The sequence below is a fragment of the Leuciscus leuciscus genome (assembly GCF_965113295.1).
Source record: "Leuciscus leuciscus genome assembly, chromosome: 16".
In the NCBI taxonomy this organism is placed as follows: domain Eukaryota; kingdom Metazoa; phylum Chordata; class Actinopteri; order Cypriniformes; family Leuciscidae; genus Leuciscus; species Leuciscus leuciscus.
Genome location: NC_138740.1, coordinates 33003950 through 33022808, shown reverse-complemented (window position 1 = coordinate 33022808; position 18859 = coordinate 33003950). Strand labels below are relative to the sequence as shown.

Below are 18859 nucleotides of genomic sequence, written 5' to 3'. Positions count from 1 at the left end.
CAAGTCCCATATACCATACAACCATAGGGTTCTGGAAGTTTATACATTTTCTCCATAGGTTATCTTAAACTGAGCATTTTAAATGCAGCTACTGTAAGCTCCAAGGTTAATGGTATATGCTTTTGAAGCCATCAGTTTACAATACATGTTTTTCATTTAACAACAGAATTTCCTGATGAAAAACATATCCATGATGCTTTTAAGAATTTGGCAGACAAATGATTCCAAAACTGCTCTGCAGGGAACACCTTGTACCATGAAGCACTGCTGATGTAATGGAGTTGATCTCTCTATTGTATTCCTGTGCTCTCACAGTTTGTATATGAATATTGTGATGCTTAACCGAAGTATACAAATATATTGTTTTCAAAAACTTGCACTTTGAAACCCATTTTTAAATGTTTGCATTTAGGCCTCAAACTCTGTGGTGATGAAAATAAATGGCCAAAATGCTTAGTTGCCTGTTTTTAGTTAAGTGGTGTCATGTAAATGGCTGCATTTTTATTCATTTTGAGGAACACTGAATGTTTTCGTGGCAGTGAGATGAGTAAATGCAAGTTCACATTTAGTCTAGAACTACAATAACCATCATGTTTACACAGTGCACACACCACCACCTCACTTTATTTCTCTCAACATGGGGACAGGAGAGCTGCCAGTCAATAAATGTGAAAAAGTAACTAGCGTTACTTATTTGAAAAAGTAACTTAGATATTTTATTGCAAATTGAGAAAGTAATGCATTACTTTACTAGTTACTTGAAAAAGTAATCTGATTACGTAACTCAAGTTACTTGTAATGAGTTACCCCCAACACTGCTCACTATAACGGCTAATATTGCCCACAACCCATTGCGCTTTGGAGGAGGGTTCAGAACTACAAACACGAGTTAAAAGTGTTCAGAAAACTACAAAACATGGCTGATGTGCGTGACCGATGGGTCAAGTAGAGAGTCTTCACAAAAACAGTAGGCTACATACTGTTAGGGCATAGTATAAATGGGCGAATTGAGACACAGCAAGACAAGGGCTGCGTTCGAAACCGCACATTCAAGGAGTAGGTACTTAATTTCAATATTTACTTCGAAAGCGCTAAAAGAGTAGGTACTTTATAGCCTGAAGTATGAATGCGAACTGGACATCTGCCATGTTGACGTTATCATGTGACCTCCGACGCGTTATCACAAGCGTTAACACGTTTAATTCATCTGTCTGTAAATATCTTGATATTGATTAAACTTGCTCATTTTGTGGTCTTTTTGAAGAAACTGCTGCCCATTTATTTTGTGAATACATTTAGGTTTAATTTAAGTTCTTATATTTAACCCTACTAATGTGACCCACCGTTTTATCCTTAACGATATTATTTATTTTTATTACGAAATCCAAAAAATGTCATCTCTTGATAATTTCTTTATTTTATATCCAAACATTTTCATCCACAAGCAAAAGTGGCTAACTGCTTTATGTTTTCCTCTTTTTCTTGTTGAATTTAACTCTCGTTTCATGCCTCAGGCCTAGGCCTATAAATAACAAAAAATTCATTTTTTAAATGTATTATAATGAATTATTTAAGAGAATATATATTAAGATATTAAACCTTGTAGGTTCTTTTTTCCTGTGTATAAAATCTCATATTATGTATGCGAACCCATGATATATATTTCCTCATAACATCAGTAATACGGCCCTACCTAGAACGGTTTTCCTCAGCGATTGTCTGCACAAAGGGCAGCTGTGCGAAGATTCGCCATTGGAGAAAACTGTTGATTTTATACTCGAAAAATGTAAGTATCATTAATATAAAAAATGTATATTACCCCAGAATGAATTGCATTGCTATCCCACCCCAAAACATACAATAATAACAACTATAAATGCTGACCAATACTTACTTATATTACTTTTTACTGAAAATGATATAATTCAATAAAACAAACAAAATGTAATGTATGTCATATGACATAGCTATGCATGAATACACTCTAGATATAGTGAACATATCTAAGTTTTCAATTAAAGCATTAATTAATTAAATAATTATATTTTATTTACTGACAACAATGAGAAATATTAATAAATTAGTAAAAGAATGAATGAAAGTCACCATCACACAATAAACAAATGCATATACAAGTCAACACATGAAACAAAGCTTTATTCAAACTATAATCATGTATGTAGGCTGCAGATGCTGAACCCCACATCCTTCTGCCATCTCAACACAGCAATTCCCATTCTGCGGCTTTATTCTGATGGATCAGCTGACCGCCAGAGGTGAGCCGTTCCTTCGTGCCTGAGGTTGTTGCGTGATGTGTTGTGCTTCACAATCTGAGGAAATAAGGGCAGGTGGAGTATTCTGTATTCTGTATTCTCTTTTATGAATACAGAGGATTCGTACATACTTTTTCGCTCGCCTACTCTTTTTCCCCTACTATATAGTAGGGAAGTATGCGGTTTCGAACGCAGCCAAAGTTTCTATCATGGATAAACTGTCAGTTTCCTTAATTGCAAAAAGACTTTATATTAAAACCTCAAGCCTTTTTTTGGCTAGTGACATTATAGCACTCTCTCATTGGCTAATGCATAAACTCTACAGGTCCAGAGGAGAATCAAAGGTAATCAATTAAGGTAAAAGAGGTGGAGCCACCTTAATTCAAAGGTATACAAACAGGCAAAGCCAATTACTGGTGTGTGTTGTGGTGTTTGTGTCAAAGTTTGTTAGGATGGGGTTCCTGATAGTTGTCTTAGTGATTGTTGCATGTGAGCTGCATGATGTCTGGGGAAGTTTGAGGAAGTTTGAGGTACAGTCATAGTCCAAGAAGCATGGGGCCAAAATCAGATCCAGCTTCCAGAAGTCCTGCCCTTTCTCCTCAAGGATTCTGGAACCCTTTGCAAGTGGTTTCTCAGTTTCAGAGTCCTTTGGGTCCCAACTTCAAAAGCCTTGCACAGGAGCCTTTTGGCCTTCAGGAGAAGCAGCTGTTGCAGGGTCCAATGAAGCCTTTGGATTGGAAGTATCCCACTGTTCCTGAGGTGCAGAGTGAGTTGGTGGGGAACTTCCCGATGAGGCAACCCGTGACTCCCGGCAGCGTAGCGGTCCAATGCGGCGAGAACCGGGTTCTTGTAGAGGTCCAGCAAGACCTTTTCAGCAATGGTCAGTTGATCCAGCCAACTGGTCTGTCTTTAGGTGGATGTCCAGTTATTGGTCAGGATCCTGAGTCTAGAGTGCTCATCTTTGAGTATGAATTACAGGACTGCAACAGTGTGCTGATGGTAAGAACTCATGAATCTTAATGGGTTATTTTGGTGTGGCAGAAGAGAGCCAAAATCTTTCAAGGAAAGTCAGTTAACTTGGTTGTCATTTGCAATGCCAGGGCAACTAAGACCAAGTTCTATTTAAATGGGTAAATCCTGAATTTTCAAGCACTTGCCTTTTAAATAACCCTTCAAACAACATATGATGTAAACTCACCCACAAATGGTATGAAAGGAACTTAAGAAACCAGATCAAATCTTGTGCCTTAATAGTGTTACCCAGGAGCAGCCAATGTGCATGTCTCCAAAACATTGACTATCTCTGGCAACACTGGAGCTTCTTAGGGCAGCTGTAGTGATGTGAAGACTTGATTAATTGGTGATTTTGCTCTTCAGGAATTCTTCCATATTGCACAGTGCACCTTCTCCCATTCATGGCAATATGAGTGCACGGTCTTGGTATATGTAAAGTCTCTGGGATGACCCTCTTGGTAACCACAATCTTTTTACAGATGAATGAGGATGAACTTGTCTACACCTTCTCTCTTACCTACAACCCTGAGGCGCTTGCAGGTACTCCGATTACCCGGTCTGATGGTGCAATTGTTGGTGTACAATGCCATTATCAAAGGCAAGTGATCTCTGTGACTTTCTGCACTTTCTCGTGAAACTGGGAGACCATTTGATGGGTAACTTAATGAACCACAGGCTCCAAAGTGTAAGCAGTGATGCCTTGAGGCCAGCATGGTTCCCTTATGCCTCAACCAAGGCTGGTGAAGAAGTCTTGCTGTTCTCCCTGAAGATCATGATGGGTTGGTACAGGTGTTTTTTCTTTCAATAAAATAAACCTTTACCCTTGCTATTGTGGCTGTGCCTAAAGTGTTTTTTTTGTATAGATGATTGGTCCTATCAGAGGCCTTCATACACCTATTTCCTGGGTGGTGTTATTAACATCGAGGCATCTGTGAAGCAGTATAATCACGTGCCTCTGCGTGTGTTTGTGGACCGCTGTGTGGCCACTCAAGTACCTGATGTGAACTCCCTTCCAAGATTTTCCTTCATTGAGAATCATGGGTAAGGTCATGGCCCTTGATGTGGTAGGACTGTTTAAGTTGCTTTTTGTAACCAGAGTCATGGGTAAGGTCTAGTTGCTTGATGCTCTACAGTTGACATTCATGAGTTGCTCTCTGATTTGTCGTCAGGTGCTTTGTGGATGCCAAAACTACAGCTTCCAGCTCCCGCTTCATGCCTCGGTCCCAGGTTGACAAGCTCCAGTTCCAGCTGGAGGCGTTTATGTTCCGGGAGGGCAACAGTCCTTCTGTATGTACTATTAATATCATGAGATAATTTGACTTCTCCATCTGCTTTGGTTTTGTAACTTGTTTGTCATGCCTTGCAGATCTACATAACATGTATTCTGAAGGCAACTATTGCTTCTGCACCCAGTGACGCTCAGCGCAAATCCTGTTCCTTTGCCAATGGGTACAGGGTTTTTTTGGGGGTTTATTTTTAAGTCGACTTTTCTGATGTTGTAGGTTTCATGTCTTTGTCTTTTTGCAGGTGGTCTGCTGCTGATGGAAACGACCAAGTTTGTGCTTGCTGTGACTCAACATGTGGTCCTGATGGTGAATTTGCTGCCTCTCCCTATGGAGGTTTGTAGCTTGTGTTTTCTTTTTTCTTTTTTTTCCCAAGTGCTCTAACTTGGCTTTCTTCTCTAGGCATTCAGTGGGAAGGCAAGGCCTCACTTGGTCCTGTAATGGTTCAAGGGCAAAAGAGAGGTTCTCAATAAAACTGGCAAACCAATCCATGCTTGCATCTGACTTCTCATTTCACGTCATGTCTGGTTTAACCTTTTTTTTTTTTTTAATTGGAAGTGCCTCGTTCTGCCAATGTGGTGAAACTGATAGTCCTATTGTACATTTGTAAGTCCCATATAGCCTGGAACCCTTTGGTTGTATTGTTATATTGGACTTGCAAAGGTACAGAAGTTTTTCTCCATAGGGAATTTTAAAAAAAGAACCTTTTTAAAGGCTGCTAGTGTAAGACCAAGTTTAATTGATATATACTTTTGAAGTCATCAGTTTGTTTAACTGTCAATTTCCTGGTGAAAATAATTACCCATGATGCTCTTAAGAATTCCAAATAATTCCAAAAGCGCTCTGCAAGGAACACCTTGTCTCATGAAGCACTGCAGATGCAATGGAGTTGGTCTCTCTATCATTCCTGTACTCTGTGTTTGTGCATATTGTGACAATTGTTTGTAATCAGCTTCCACAGAAGTTTGATCACATTAAGCTGTAGTGGTGTACATGAAACTAGTCTATAATTTGTTTGCACTCATGTGCTCGTTAGTTGACGTTATCTTTACAAGCTGTCAGTTTCTTGATTGTAAAATTGTGTATGAATGTAGATATCTTAAAGCCCTCTAGTGACTTTCTAGAATTCTCATTTGCTAATGTAATGGTTGTTCTGTCCTGGTCCAAGGGATCCACTCATCTGCACATTTTAGCTATATTAAGACTGTCAGTCCTAATCTGAATGAAATAAAAATTAGCAAGTGTGAACTTTTTTTTTTTTTTTTTTTTTTTACAAATCTTTTTCAAGCTACATTGTTTTGAATCACATTTCTGTAAATCGGTTTCAATCTGACTGCTATGATTGGGGTTCATGTGATTTATTGAACTTTCTCATGCCACACAAAATGTTAACATCAGATGCTGTTTTATGAAAGTCACTGCAGAAACAAGATTGTTGTAAAGCGCTCAATGAGCAGAAAATGACAACATAATGAAGACATGGTTTGAAACCAGTGGAGACGACAGCACGGAATAAAGCTGCTCATACCAGCCTCCTATGGTCCTGTTGTGGCCTAAGAAGATGCAGTAGTCCAGTGCGGTGGCTAATACACGTTGTAAATAAGACATCTGCATTGCAGACCCCTATGTTGCAGTTGTTTTGGGCGTATGCTTACCAACACAACGTAATTTCCATAGAAATCAATGAAGATATTTCGGAAAGTGAAAGAGCGGCATGGATAAACAAATCAGATCTGAATTAGTTGCAATATATAATGTGGACATCAAAAATTTTAGTTCAGATTCCAATCGGTTACACAAATAATCAGGGGCTCGTTCTTCGTACGTTGCTTATTACATCCGAGATCAAATGACACATCTAAGATGATATCATCGTGCTAATCATGATCTGGCTAACTCGGTTCTTCGAACACTTGCCGGATATGATTAGTATCGCTGGATTGAGTTATCTGAGATAATTGCGAGTTCATGCGCTGGGTTAAAAGGGGATATGTATCGATAGTAGAAACATTGATCAGCAACGCTGCTATTGGCTGCTCAGCGTGGCCAAAGAGCGCGCACAATTTTTCTCCTCAGCAGAGCAAGAACTAATAGTCGAAGTTAATTCGGAATTTTAATGTTTAATCAAAACGCCAGGGAACACCTCAAAGTCTACAAAAGCCACGAGAGAGGGCTGGCAAAAAGTAGCAGACAATTTAAATCGGTTAGATGTGGCCATGTTAGATGTTTTTATCACTTATTAGCCTATATATTTGTATTTTAATAATTGCATAATTACCTTGTTCATTCATTGTAATGTCAGAGTCACCACACTAGAACATGGGAGCAAATAAAAGTGAAGTACAAAAATATTCTACATAATGGTAATTTTTTGTTATATTATAGTCTCTTTTATAAAAGGCAGTGTTAAATAAATGGTGTTCTGTTTATAAAAGCAACCAAGAAAAAGGCTGAGAAAAAAAAAGATAAGAAAAGATCTTAGTAGCCTACACTGTAAAATAATTTTTGCTGCATTAAATTAAGGCCGTATAGTCATTTCAACTGTTAAATCTTGAATAATGATGAATTGCTTTGACTTGTGAAAGTGAAAACTGATAAACTTGTTAAAGTAAAAATATTTTGCCATGAGTTATTGATCACATTTTTCCTGAGTGTAGTTCATTGTAATGACATTGTGTTTTCCTCTTTTGTGCACTTTTACATAATACACCAACACTTGTATCTGTTCCCAAGAAAGTGGTGGCTGAAATATGTGCAGTAAGTGGACATTTTCTAACTTTCCAAAGGAAAGAAAGTATAAGACTTTGTAATGTCCATTTGTTTCCATTGCACTGGACAGTGAATAAACCCTCTCAGATAACTGTCATATGGAGGAACTAGCCTACCTGCAAGTGCATAAATAACTTTACTTCATTTATATTTGTATGCTTTATGGCTGCAATATAAGTTGCAGGATTCCACATCTACAGAAAGGCCTACAGAAGAGTCTGCACAGACAGAGGAGACATAGGCCTACAGGTGGGCAGTGTATAGCCAACTTTTCCTTTTTATTTGTTGCATGAGGCATGTGTCTAATATCTCTTGTTGCAGGCACTTGACCACTCGCTTTTATTTACAAAGAACAATTGAAATAAAACTCAAGGAACTAAGCATATTTGTCTTTTATTAAACATTTAATGAAAAGTTTTTTTAGTTTTTTTTTGGCAATGTTGTGTAATATGGCACATGCAACAATGTCACAGGCCCTGTCAGGTGTGCAACCCTCAGACTTTTCCGACACTGAAATCTTCCCTTTAGTTAGCCAAAGATCATTTCATTGTGTGCCCTTGTGCATTGTAACTGGTTTGGGTCAGGGAATGGGGTCATAAAACACCTGTCTGCATGCAGGAACATGTCATAATCACTTATTAAAAAATGCAGTTCTGTTAGGATCAGCATAAATGTATGTAATACAGTGAGCTTGATATTTAATTGTGGAACTTTCCTTACCACACGACCAATTCGTACGAATTCGTACGAATGATAAAAAGATGGCTAATTCGTACGAATTCGTACGACCTCACTCGTACGAATTTGTACGATTTGTCTAAACCCACGTGATGGGTAGGTTTAGGGGCGGGGTCAGGGGTAGGTCATTCGTATGAATTCTTACGAATTGGCCAATTCGTAAAATATCGTTTTCCCGTGAGATCGGGTTGGAAAATTCTTAAGTCATGCACAGATCCTGGCCATTTTGCTTTCCCATTTGTGATATGGAAGATTTTAGTCAACTGCCTTTTTTTTATTTGATATAATATTATTAATCTGGAATATTAAGAATCCCAATAGTAACTGGGCTGCACATTTACATTGTGAACCCCCTTTCTGTTCACATAATCCCCTTCAGTTAATGTTGATCTTATATATATATAATCTTTAAACAATAAACAGATTATCAGTATAAAGTCAACAAATGCATGGTTTAAAAAATCAACATACAGTGAGATGGTTTGATGTATAGGCTTCATATTGTGGATGCCTTCAGCATTTGAATTTGAAACTCTGTAATAAACTGATTAAAGATTAAGAGTATAGTATTCTATTATCACTGTCTCTGTGTTTTACTATTATTTAAAGCAGGACATTCATTTCCAGTGTCAATAAATGCTTAAGTCAAGTGTTCAAAAACCTGTCATAAATTAATAAAAAAATTGTTAGAAACTATGAAGCCAAAACCCAGCATGCTTATAAGTTTCCCGATTCATGGTCATATCATGCTGGTAGCCACCATGAGAATGTGATCAATGCAGAAATGTGTTACCTATATATCTCATTTTATTCTGCATATCATAAAAACTAAAAACAGAAACAAAATCTTTTCAAAATAATGGCTAAAGTGAAAAAGAAAGTCTCATGGTGTTCATCTAGAGATGAAAAGAAGACACTGCCACAAACAATTATACTATAAACCTAAAAACTGTAGGCCACTGCAAAATATAAATCATTTCTGTATTTATACTGCTGCAATTTATATGTTATTTTATTTATAATTCATAGTTACACATTAACCCTTAATTCAGAACTTGGTACAGCACTTGGGTCAGTCTTGTGGCTGTTTTTAAATGTGCTATAGCCTATAGGCCCTAAATAATAGAACTTGAATAACTTGGTACAGCACTTGGGTCAGTCTTGTGGCTGTTTTTAAATGTGCTATAGCCTATAGGCCCTAAATAATAGAACTTGAATAAACTAAAAACACATCAATAAAATGCAGAGACAATTGAATGATTTAGGGTTTATTGAGCCGGTGTTTATAAAAGTTGTGGATGAAGTGGATCAATATCACTCACTTGAATATGTGCTTTAATAAATTTGTTTGGTATTAAAAACAATAATTTACGGTAGACCGGTGCTTGCGCCATGAAGGCTTCTGTCCACTAGATGACGCTACAAGCTCGCCTTTATCCTGAACTCGTCAGCAGCAGCTGTCATCATTCACGTGCTCCTGCCAAAATCACATTTCATCAGTTTATGAGTGTGCATTGCAGAGATGACTGCAAATTTCTTCATTCAGAAATGTAAATCTTCCAAACATTTATAAGAGTTTTGCCATTGTGCAGAGAGTCGATCTCTGAAATAATCTGGCACAATCCGAAATGAATTCACATCACTCTGCAATTATAATTTACACTTTGTATATATATATTTTTTACAGTAAAACCTGCCCATCGTGTTTTGATTCCTTAATTACAGTCAGCCATTCATATCAAACCCCAGGTTATACATTAGATTATTATTATATATTTATGCTAATAGCCTATGTCACATAACGATATCTCACAATATTTTGCAGTCATTGAAATCTCAACATTATTTGAAATATTTATGAATTATTTATATATGTAAACAACACTTTTCAACACCCAAATGGAAACATTGGATACCACGAGAAATAAAAACTAGCTCTTATTGTTCTGAACAGGCTCGCCATCTGTCCAGCGAGTGAATTATCATCACTTATCGATTTTTTCCCCGATCCTTTCGCGTTCTACGGCGTGCGCGCTCCCGCCAGTGCAGCTGTCACCGGGGCCGTGAGGCGCGTGGCCGAGCTCTGCGTCTGTCTCTCTGAGAGTGTGTGTGTCACTGTGACTGACTGTGTATTTGAACATGATGCTTCTGCGGTTCTGAGCCATTTTCAGGAAACGAGCGTGCAAAGTCACCGCTTTTTAAGCGCCCTTCTCATATCAGGAAGAACTGAGAGAGGGGCAGTACTCGAAGCCTCCAGAGACACACACATACACACACACCCACCCCCCACGCAAATACACGCGCACGTTCATTCGCGCAGAAACCGAGGAGCGACACACACGGACTTTGTGCTGCTGCTGCTGCTGTGCTTTGGAGTACCAACACGCATCCGAACGCACGAAGCGTGGATTATTACGCGAAGAACGCGCGGAAACCATGAGCTGGGGAACCGAGCTATGGGTGAGTTCACACCGCGCCACGGGGGACCGGTATCTCGGCCAAGGGCTCTGATAACGGGTTCACGGGCACCAGTGTATATGTGCACTGGAACTGCATCTGTATACATCTTAAATTGAGCGTGCGCGTGTATAGTAAACATAAAGAGAGTGCGCGTATGTATATTACATATATAACGCTCAGCAACTCAGTATATTTTGTGCAGGATATTTGCATTATACATACATATATATATATATGTATGTATTTATGTACGTACGTATGTGTTTGTTCATTGACAACCCCAATACATACCAATATGCACTTTTAAGGGCAGTGTTTGTGTCTGGTTGTCATTGCTGTGACATTGTTGCAGATGTTTAGATGTGTTATTTGTGTTCTGGTGTTGTTGGATTGGACCCATCTTGGCCTCATGGCTGAGATTTCCTCTTCAGCCTGCTGTTGCTTGTGATCACACTAGTCTGTGTATCTCTGCAGGCCTGTTGTGCTTGTCCATGTACCTCAGGGTATTTTTAGTCATAGCGGTTGTGGAGAGGAAATGTCAGCCTCACTACCTTGTGTGGCAATGCAAATTTCGGCATAAGAAGGCAGCTTCTGTAACAAAACATGCATGAGATGAGAGATCATATGTCATAGAAGCCCAGAGTGACTCTATAACTGTAAGATAGAAATTAGTTATGTGCAATTCAGTTTATGAACGCTAGGACAATCTGACGTCTTTTTTCAATATTTTAATTACAAAGATTTTAAAGATATCTTAAGGCTTGGCCTTGCTTTTAAAAAATTAAACATCTTTTTTTTGTGTGTGTGTGTGTGTGTGGAAAGTACTGGTTTGTTTAATACTACATTACAAAAGTAGGTGTATATACTATATTATTTGGCTTTTGTCTGATCAGTTTCATTAGCCTATAGCAAATTACATATGCACATAATTGCTGATTTATTGCTCATTAATTAGTCTAGCTGATATATTTTAGTGTGTCGCCACTCACTAGGGGTTTGTGGTTTTCTTTGGCGCCATTTATATTATGATAAGCTCTATAAAAATATATTTGAATGAAGTATTAGAGAAGTAGAAGCACAAAGATAAAGATGTTTGTTTCAAGAGTCTGATTTAAAGGGATAATTAATGCAAAAATGAAAATTCTGCCATCATTTATTCACCTTCATGTTGTTCCAAACCTTTATGGGGGGAAAAATACAATGGAAGTCAATGGGTTTCATGAACTATCAAAATATCTTCTTCTGTGTTCAGCATACAGTCATACAGGTTTGGAACAACTTGAGAGTTAGTATATGATGAAATAATTTTCGTTTTTGGGTGAACTATCCCTTTAACGCAGGTCAGGCCGGAGAGACCCCTGATGCCGGGGCCCGATTGATCGCTAGCTGAATCCTCACAGTCTTTGTCTGTATTGATCAGCTTTTATAGACTGCATGACAGTGGCTCGGTGACCTGCACTGTAGGGTGATGTGATTATCATACTCAGGGCTGGTGTGTATTTTACTGTTCCTCTATTCTTCTTCACAGCCACAGGATGACAGTCGGCTACATTAGAAGCCTAGAATTAGACTGAGATGATTCTAGAGTTTGATGAAGGAATAACACACTCAAGGTTGAGCACCACAGGGATTTTACCACGCATTAAGAGGGTGAAATGTGGCTCATCCAGTCAGATTTAGAGTCAGGTGTATAATTGATCATTTATCATTTAAATAAATAAATGTATAATTTGTGGTTATGTTCATATAGAGCTTGCATTTGAACTTTGGTGCTTAGAACATGTTGCATACTGGAAATATAGCTGTGCATTTACTATCTGACTTGTGCAACACACTCACTCACTCACTCACTCACTCACTCACTCACTCACTCACTCACTCACTCACTCTCTCCCTCTCTCTCACACACACACACACACACACACACACACACACACACACACACACACACACACACACACACACACACACACACACACACACACACACACACACACACACACACACACACACACACACACACACACACACACACACAAGAGCCAAGTAACCGAGGAGGCCAATATCATGCGTCACGAACACTAGTTGCCGTCTGGCATGATGAGGATGCCCACTGGCACCAAACCAACACACACAAACAAACACGTAAACAAACATGTGCCGCTTTCTCTTAATCACACGCAAACTTTCTTTTAATAGGTCTCTGTATTTTCTCCATTCAGCAAACTTAAACTGAACCTTCAGCAAACACATGATGACCCGACCTAAAAATCAGCACAAATTTAAAACCATGCAGCGACATCCTTTTTGCTGGACAGAAAGAAAGAAGAGACTAGCTGAACACTGCTTTCTGCCAAATAAAGATAAGATAAAAATAGGAAGTGTATTAGTCTATTTTTTTTCCAAATTCAGCTAATGTATATGTGGATCTATTGTTCAGAATAACACCCGAACATACTAATCTTACTATCTTTGCAGTATATAGGAAGTGTGGTAAGGATTGACCCTATTAATGATTTCATACAGAAAAGATTTAATTACGAGGTGGATCCTTGTTCTTCTTTCCCTGAAACACTGTGAGGTTACTTCTAAATTTTGGTTTGATATACATTACTGGTTGTCAGTAAAAACGAACACAATTCCTTCTATTGTTCTACAAAATATCCTCTCTTTTTTTTTTAAGTTTGATTTAAAATCCCTTTCTCTAAACGTTGTTTTATTTCTGGGTAAATATCATATTCATACATAAATGGAAAAAATGCTTCATGTTGCCCTCCTTTAATATATTTCTATGCGAGTTTGTGGAAGTATTTCACATCTCCAAATGTTTTAAAAAACAAAATTGAAGGTCTATTAACTTTATGTTTCTCTATGTCAAAATATGTATTATTTTAGTGTCATAAGTTCTAATATCTTTATCTGCCACCTGTTTGTCTTGATCCTTATGCTTGCTCATCCTGGTGGATGTGTCTTACATTGTTGGATGTTTCCTGCCTTGTGTTATACAATTTGCAATAAAAAAATAAAAAAACACACAAAAAAAGTTAGGACATTTTATGCATTTAATTAAAAATGCAAAATAACTCTAGAACTGTGCAAAGTTGGTGACACCACTTACGTGCAACTCATGACAACAATGCATATTACTGATTAAAACATGGTTTTATATTGCTTACTTGTGCATAAAATATAGTATACAGTGCATAGTGTGCAGTAAATAGTAAGTACACTAGTTTCCACTCTGAGCACCGCCTGTATTCTAAACTGGGAACCACATGACTGTTGTGTTATTGGATGCTCAGTGAAAGCCTGATAAAATCTAATAATGACTCAAAATTCTCCCTTTCCTGCTTGTATAAACACACGCGCATGGCTAATGAGATGTTATCGTTTCAACGACTAGTTTCTCACTGTCTTTAATTTCCTTGTTTAAACAGGTGACAGGTCTCTTTAGCAGGTGAACCGCGTTTTACATTTTCTCCTCATTTCCTACATTCTCCCATTCTGTTTCATTTTTTCCTCTCTTTCGTTTTTCTTCTTTCGGCGTCAGACTGTGTGAGTGACTCCCGCTGGGCTTCAGCTCCACAGGCTCGTTGTAGGAGAATCAGATCAAATGATTCATCCCTGCTGATCATTTAATCTCAGTGATTCAGAGGTTCATCCCTGCTGATTCACTAGTGTTGACTCTGAATCAGCAGGAAGGCCTATAATACAGGAGATCTGTAAAAAAACAAGTGGCACAAAGACAGCGAGGAATGCTGGAACGCAATTGGCCACCCGGTTACAAAAAGCTGGAATGCTATTGGCTGTTCTAAAGAGGAATGCTGGAATGTTATTAGACCTCTCTTGCTTATTACAGCTGCAAAATGGCAATCCATACCCTGTAATTTCACTTATTAGCTTTTTGTGTCTATGTGTGTGTTGCATGTCTAGTTTTTCTTACCCAACGCACCACAACCACAACAGCTTGACCAAACTAGTTCAGCAGCGACCACACAATTTTGTTTTTTATCAGCATTCATTATTGTGCAGAATCCCAGTTTCACTTGAATTAAATCCAAATATGGAGCATCAAAACGCAGACAAAGGCGACATGTACATTTCGTTAACATAAGCTTTCTGTATGTTTATGTTAGTACGTGGAGTAAGCATTATGTAAACTCTGTGTTTACACAGCTATTTAAAAATGGCTAGTGCCGGTGTTTCGTATATATGGCATGTTTTCAGACAGACAATCTACGTACACTGGTGGTTGGTTCCTACTGTGCTGGGTTAGACCCTACTCTGAAGTAGGAGCTAATTTAGCCCTCCCAAAAGGAGTTCCTAGAACTAAAATCATTCACAGTTCTTGCGGTGCAAACATGCCAAAAAGTGGGTTCTTCCGGCAATAGTTATAGGGACTACGAAAATGTTCCCCCAGTGCAAAAGCCCTTTTTGATGCACTTCCAAAGGATGACGCCTCGAAGCTCGAATTAATGGGCATTTTGTTTCTGACCAATCACAACAGACTGGCTCATCTGACCAATCAGAGCAGAGTAGACCAGATGGCCTAGTCTGTTGTGATTGGTCTACTCTGCTCTGATTGGTCAGATGGCCTAGTCTGTTGTGATTGACCAATCAGAGCAGAGTTGACCAATCACAACAGACTGGGCCATCTGACCAAACAGTGCAGAGTAGACCAATCACAACAGACTGGCTCATCTGACCAATCAGAGCAGAGTTGACCAATCACAACAGACTGGGCCATCTGACCAAACAGTGCAGAGTAGACCAATCAAAACATACTGGTCCATCTGACCAATCAGAGCAGAGTAGACCAATCACAACAGACTGGGGCACTGGGCCATCTGACCAATCAGAGCATAGTAGACCAATCACAACAGACTGGGCCATCAGACCAATCAGAGCAGAGTAGACCAATCAGAGCAGAGTAGACCAATCAAAACAGACTGGCTCATCTGACCAATCAGAGCAGAGTAGACCAATCAAAACAGACTGGAGTATCTGACCAATCAGAGCAGAGTAGACCAATCACAACAGACTGGATAATCTGACCAGTCAGAGTAGAGTAGACCAATCAAAACAGACTGGAGTATCTGACCAATCAGAGCAGAGTAGACCAATCACAACAGACTGGGCCATCTGGCCAATCAGGGCAGAGTAGACCAATCACAACAGACTGGATAATCTGACCAATCAGAGCAGAGAAGGCTTTTGGAAAGGAGGGGTTTAGAGAGACTGAATCTTCGAATGAACTGTTTTTAACCAAGGTAAATTTTTTTTTATAAAAATACATTGTTCATTGTTAGTTAATTTTAATTAATGCATTAACAAATGAGACCTTATTGTAAAGTGTTACTGTAATATTTCACTGTAAAATAAAAATAAAAATCAATTATTTAAGAAAAAAATCATTTTAAGGTACGGTATAAATTATGCACTGTACCTTTAAAACACTTCTCCCTACTTTTACCCTTGAGTGTGTCGTCCTGCAGTGGCTCTATAATGAAGAAAGCTTCTACTGTATCTTCATCCTACTTTACAGTCCCTGCGGGTGTCGTGGATGTGTGTGTATATGGAGTGTAAGTCCTCAATCTCTTCAGTGTATGGTGAATGATTAGCGTGCGGTTAAATCCAGCGAGGGGGAAGGGCTCGACGTGTGAGGAGAAGCAGGAATGTTAAAAGGGATGATAGATAGATATGTTGGATGTGAAGACGCTGTGTGTGTGTGTGTGTGTGTGTGTGTGTGTGTGTGTGTGTGTGTGTGTGTGTGTGTGTGCGCGTTTCGTCTCTGCGGGGGTATTAAAGCTACGGTGGAAGGTGAACGCCGGTGCAGTCATGCTTTAGCAATGACGTCATAGCAAATAATCACACACAGTTCATTCTCAGTGTCAGAATGCTTACATTAGGGAGAGTAAAAGTGCAGCTTTTATCTTTCTTTATGTGAAATGCTTGCAAAGATAAGACGTCTCATGGATGGTGATACATTCAGGAGGACACTTACTAGAAGCCAAACTGATTTTAGATAACAAAATATCAAACCATCGCTTTTCTGATGGTATATTTTTATTTTATGAGTGACTTTGAGGATGTGCCCCTGTACATGTGAGGCCCCGTCACTCTGTGCTGACACACACACACATGTACCCTATGAACTATTTCATGATTTCTCTCTGATGAGTTGTCATGTTAGCGGAAGGAAGTGGTATGACAGGAAGTGATGTCGTACATCCTCATGAGAAGCTGTGTTGCACTGAATTTAAGAAAATCTGCCTTAGTTTCAGCCATTGTGAAGTTGTAAGAGGCCCCGAATGACTCACAGTCTGTTGCAACAGGGGAGGGTTTAACTGTCGGACACTCTGAAGGCTGTATTATAGGTTCAGCATTTCCTCTGTGAGCCACACTGCTAAAGAAACAATACACCTCTAACAACACATAATGACTGTTTTCATCTCTTTTTGTAACAGTAAACATGAATCATGTGTAGTCCTTTTGGCACCAATTGATGACATCATCTCCGATACAGTGGCGCTATCTAATGACATCACCCGTTTGGAATGCTTGTCTGTCTGTGTCTATCTATCTATCTATCTATCTATCTATCTATCTATCTATCTATCTATCTATCTATCTATCTATCTATCTATCTATCTATCTATCTATCTATCTATCTATCTATCTATCTATCTATCTATCTATCTATCTATCGTTCGTTCGTTCGTTCGTTCGTCCATATGAATACATACATAATGCATTTCAAGTAACGCGAGTTACGTAATCAGATTACTTTTTTCAAGTAACACATAAAGTAAGGCATTACATTTAAATTTACAACAAAATATCTGTTACTTTTCAAATAAGTAACGCAAGTTAACTTGTTTTCCCATCTATTGATTGACAGCTCAGCATGTGCAGAGGCGTTGTGTGTGAACATGATGGTTATTGTAGTTCTAGACTAAATGTGAACATACTTTTACTCATCTCACTTGCACAAAAAAAGATTCAGTATTCCTCAAAATGAATAAAAAGAGTGAAATGTAAACTCAGAATATTACGCAAACCTGCAATAATGCAATATTGAATTAAAATTACACAAATATCTATATACTTTATGTATTTAGACTTACTTTATCAACCAATGGTTAATTGGTTTGTTTTTGATTGCTAAGTTAAGATTGTGAACCTTTCTTCTCCCGCGTCCTTCATTTTTCCTTCTCCAGGCTTTTTCATTTCACTTTTGGTGTGAATAGGCCTTTACATTAGCCAAAAATATAACTTTTTTTTGTTGATTTGTTATTAAAAATCAAACAAGCAAGCCCAGCTCAGATGAGAAAAAGTAATGCAAAAGAACTTTCCATTAAGGGTGTACTCACACTAGGCACGGTTGCCATGAACCGGGCCCGAGTACGATTGTCCCCCCTCCCCACTCCCCCTCTGGCCTGCACTCACATAGGGTTTCAGCATTCGTGCCGGAGCACGCTTACTTCATTATGGTGCGACGGTTTCGGGATAAACAGGAAGAGCGGCGCTCTCACTGAACACAATGGAGTCCAGCACGGTTAGCGCTCACACTGCATGCGAACCGCGCCCGAGTCCAACTGAACCGTGCTCTGGCCCACCTCTTCCAAGCGGGCCAGGGCCGGCTAATCGAGCCGCGCCCGGGCACGGTTCGGAGCACTCACACTAGTCAAACGAACCGCGCTTTGGTGGTCAAACGCACTCGGGCACGGTTCAAACTGGCTAGTGTGAGTACACCCTAAAAGTAATTAAGTAATGCAATTAGTTACTTTTTTAGGGAGTAACGCAATATTGTAATGCATTACTTTTAAAAGTAACTTTCCCCAACACTGTTTGTGAATGTATTTTGTGTGATGAGTTCACAGGTTTTAGGTTGCACTGGATCATATTAGTTCAAATCTCAGAAACCATTTATGCTTCAGTTTTGAGAACCAGTTCTTGAGTAAGAAAACAAGAGCTTTCCAGAGGAGAGTGTATGTGCCCCCTCCGCCCGGGACGCTCACAAATACATCCATTCAGAGAGGAAGTCAAGTGTGGCTAAACATGTGATTGTTTCAGAGACACACACACACAAAGAGAGAGCAGCATATTTCATAACTGCAGCAACATTTGAGAAGCTCCCTGCTGAAACAGAGTAATGGGATGAGTCACGTCACTCACATTTTTGGCAGACCAAATCTATACCATAACCTATAATCTATATCTACTACATCATAATTTTTCATATCTGAGTGGTGTTTTCCTTTGCTAAAAAAGATGCTAAGTGGTTTTGGTTGGTTGCTAGGGTGGTGCTATGAAGTTGCT

At 39.0% G+C, this 18859-nt stretch overlaps 1 protein-coding gene and 2 long non-coding RNA genes across 3 annotated transcripts in view; 1 reads left to right on the top strand and 2 right to left on the bottom strand.

Moving 5' to 3' along the window:
- LOC309478219 overlaps positions 1–18859 on the bottom strand; it is a 248457-nt gene that overhangs the window by 37005 nt on the left and 192593 nt on the right. The window lies entirely within an intron of this gene.
- The window catches only part of LOC309478237, a 42490-nt gene that overhangs the window by 3491 nt on the left and 20140 nt on the right, over positions 1–18859 (bottom strand). The window lies entirely within an intron of this gene.
- On the top strand, positions 2799–5808 carry LOC309478075 (zona pellucida sperm-binding protein 3-like). The gene is made up of 8 exons (XM_082141528.1): positions 2799–3272; positions 3767–3885; positions 3963–4066; positions 4151–4328; positions 4457–4574; positions 4654–4736; positions 4815–4906; positions 4973–5808. The coding sequence occupies exons 1-8, from the start codon at positions 2826–2828 to the stop codon at positions 5041–5043; spliced, it is 1212 nt and encodes a 403-aa protein (XP_081997654.1). The 5' UTR covers positions 2799–2825; the 3' UTR covers positions 5044–5808.

Bases quoted from the DNA above. Each gene is read 5' to 3' on its own strand.
- LOC309478075 (XM_082141528.1), top strand. From the start codon at position 2,826: ATGGGGCCAAAATCAGATCCAGCTTCCAGAAGTCCTGCCCTTTCTCCT. The intron at 3,886-3,962 runs GCAAGTGATCTC...AATGAACCACAG, and splicing joins GTACAATGCCATTATCAAAG to GCTCCAAAGTGTAAGCAGTG. The intron at 4,329-4,456 runs GTAAGGTCATGG...ATTTGTCGTCAG, and splicing joins TCCTTCATTGAGAATCATGG to GTGCTTTGTGGATGCCAAAA.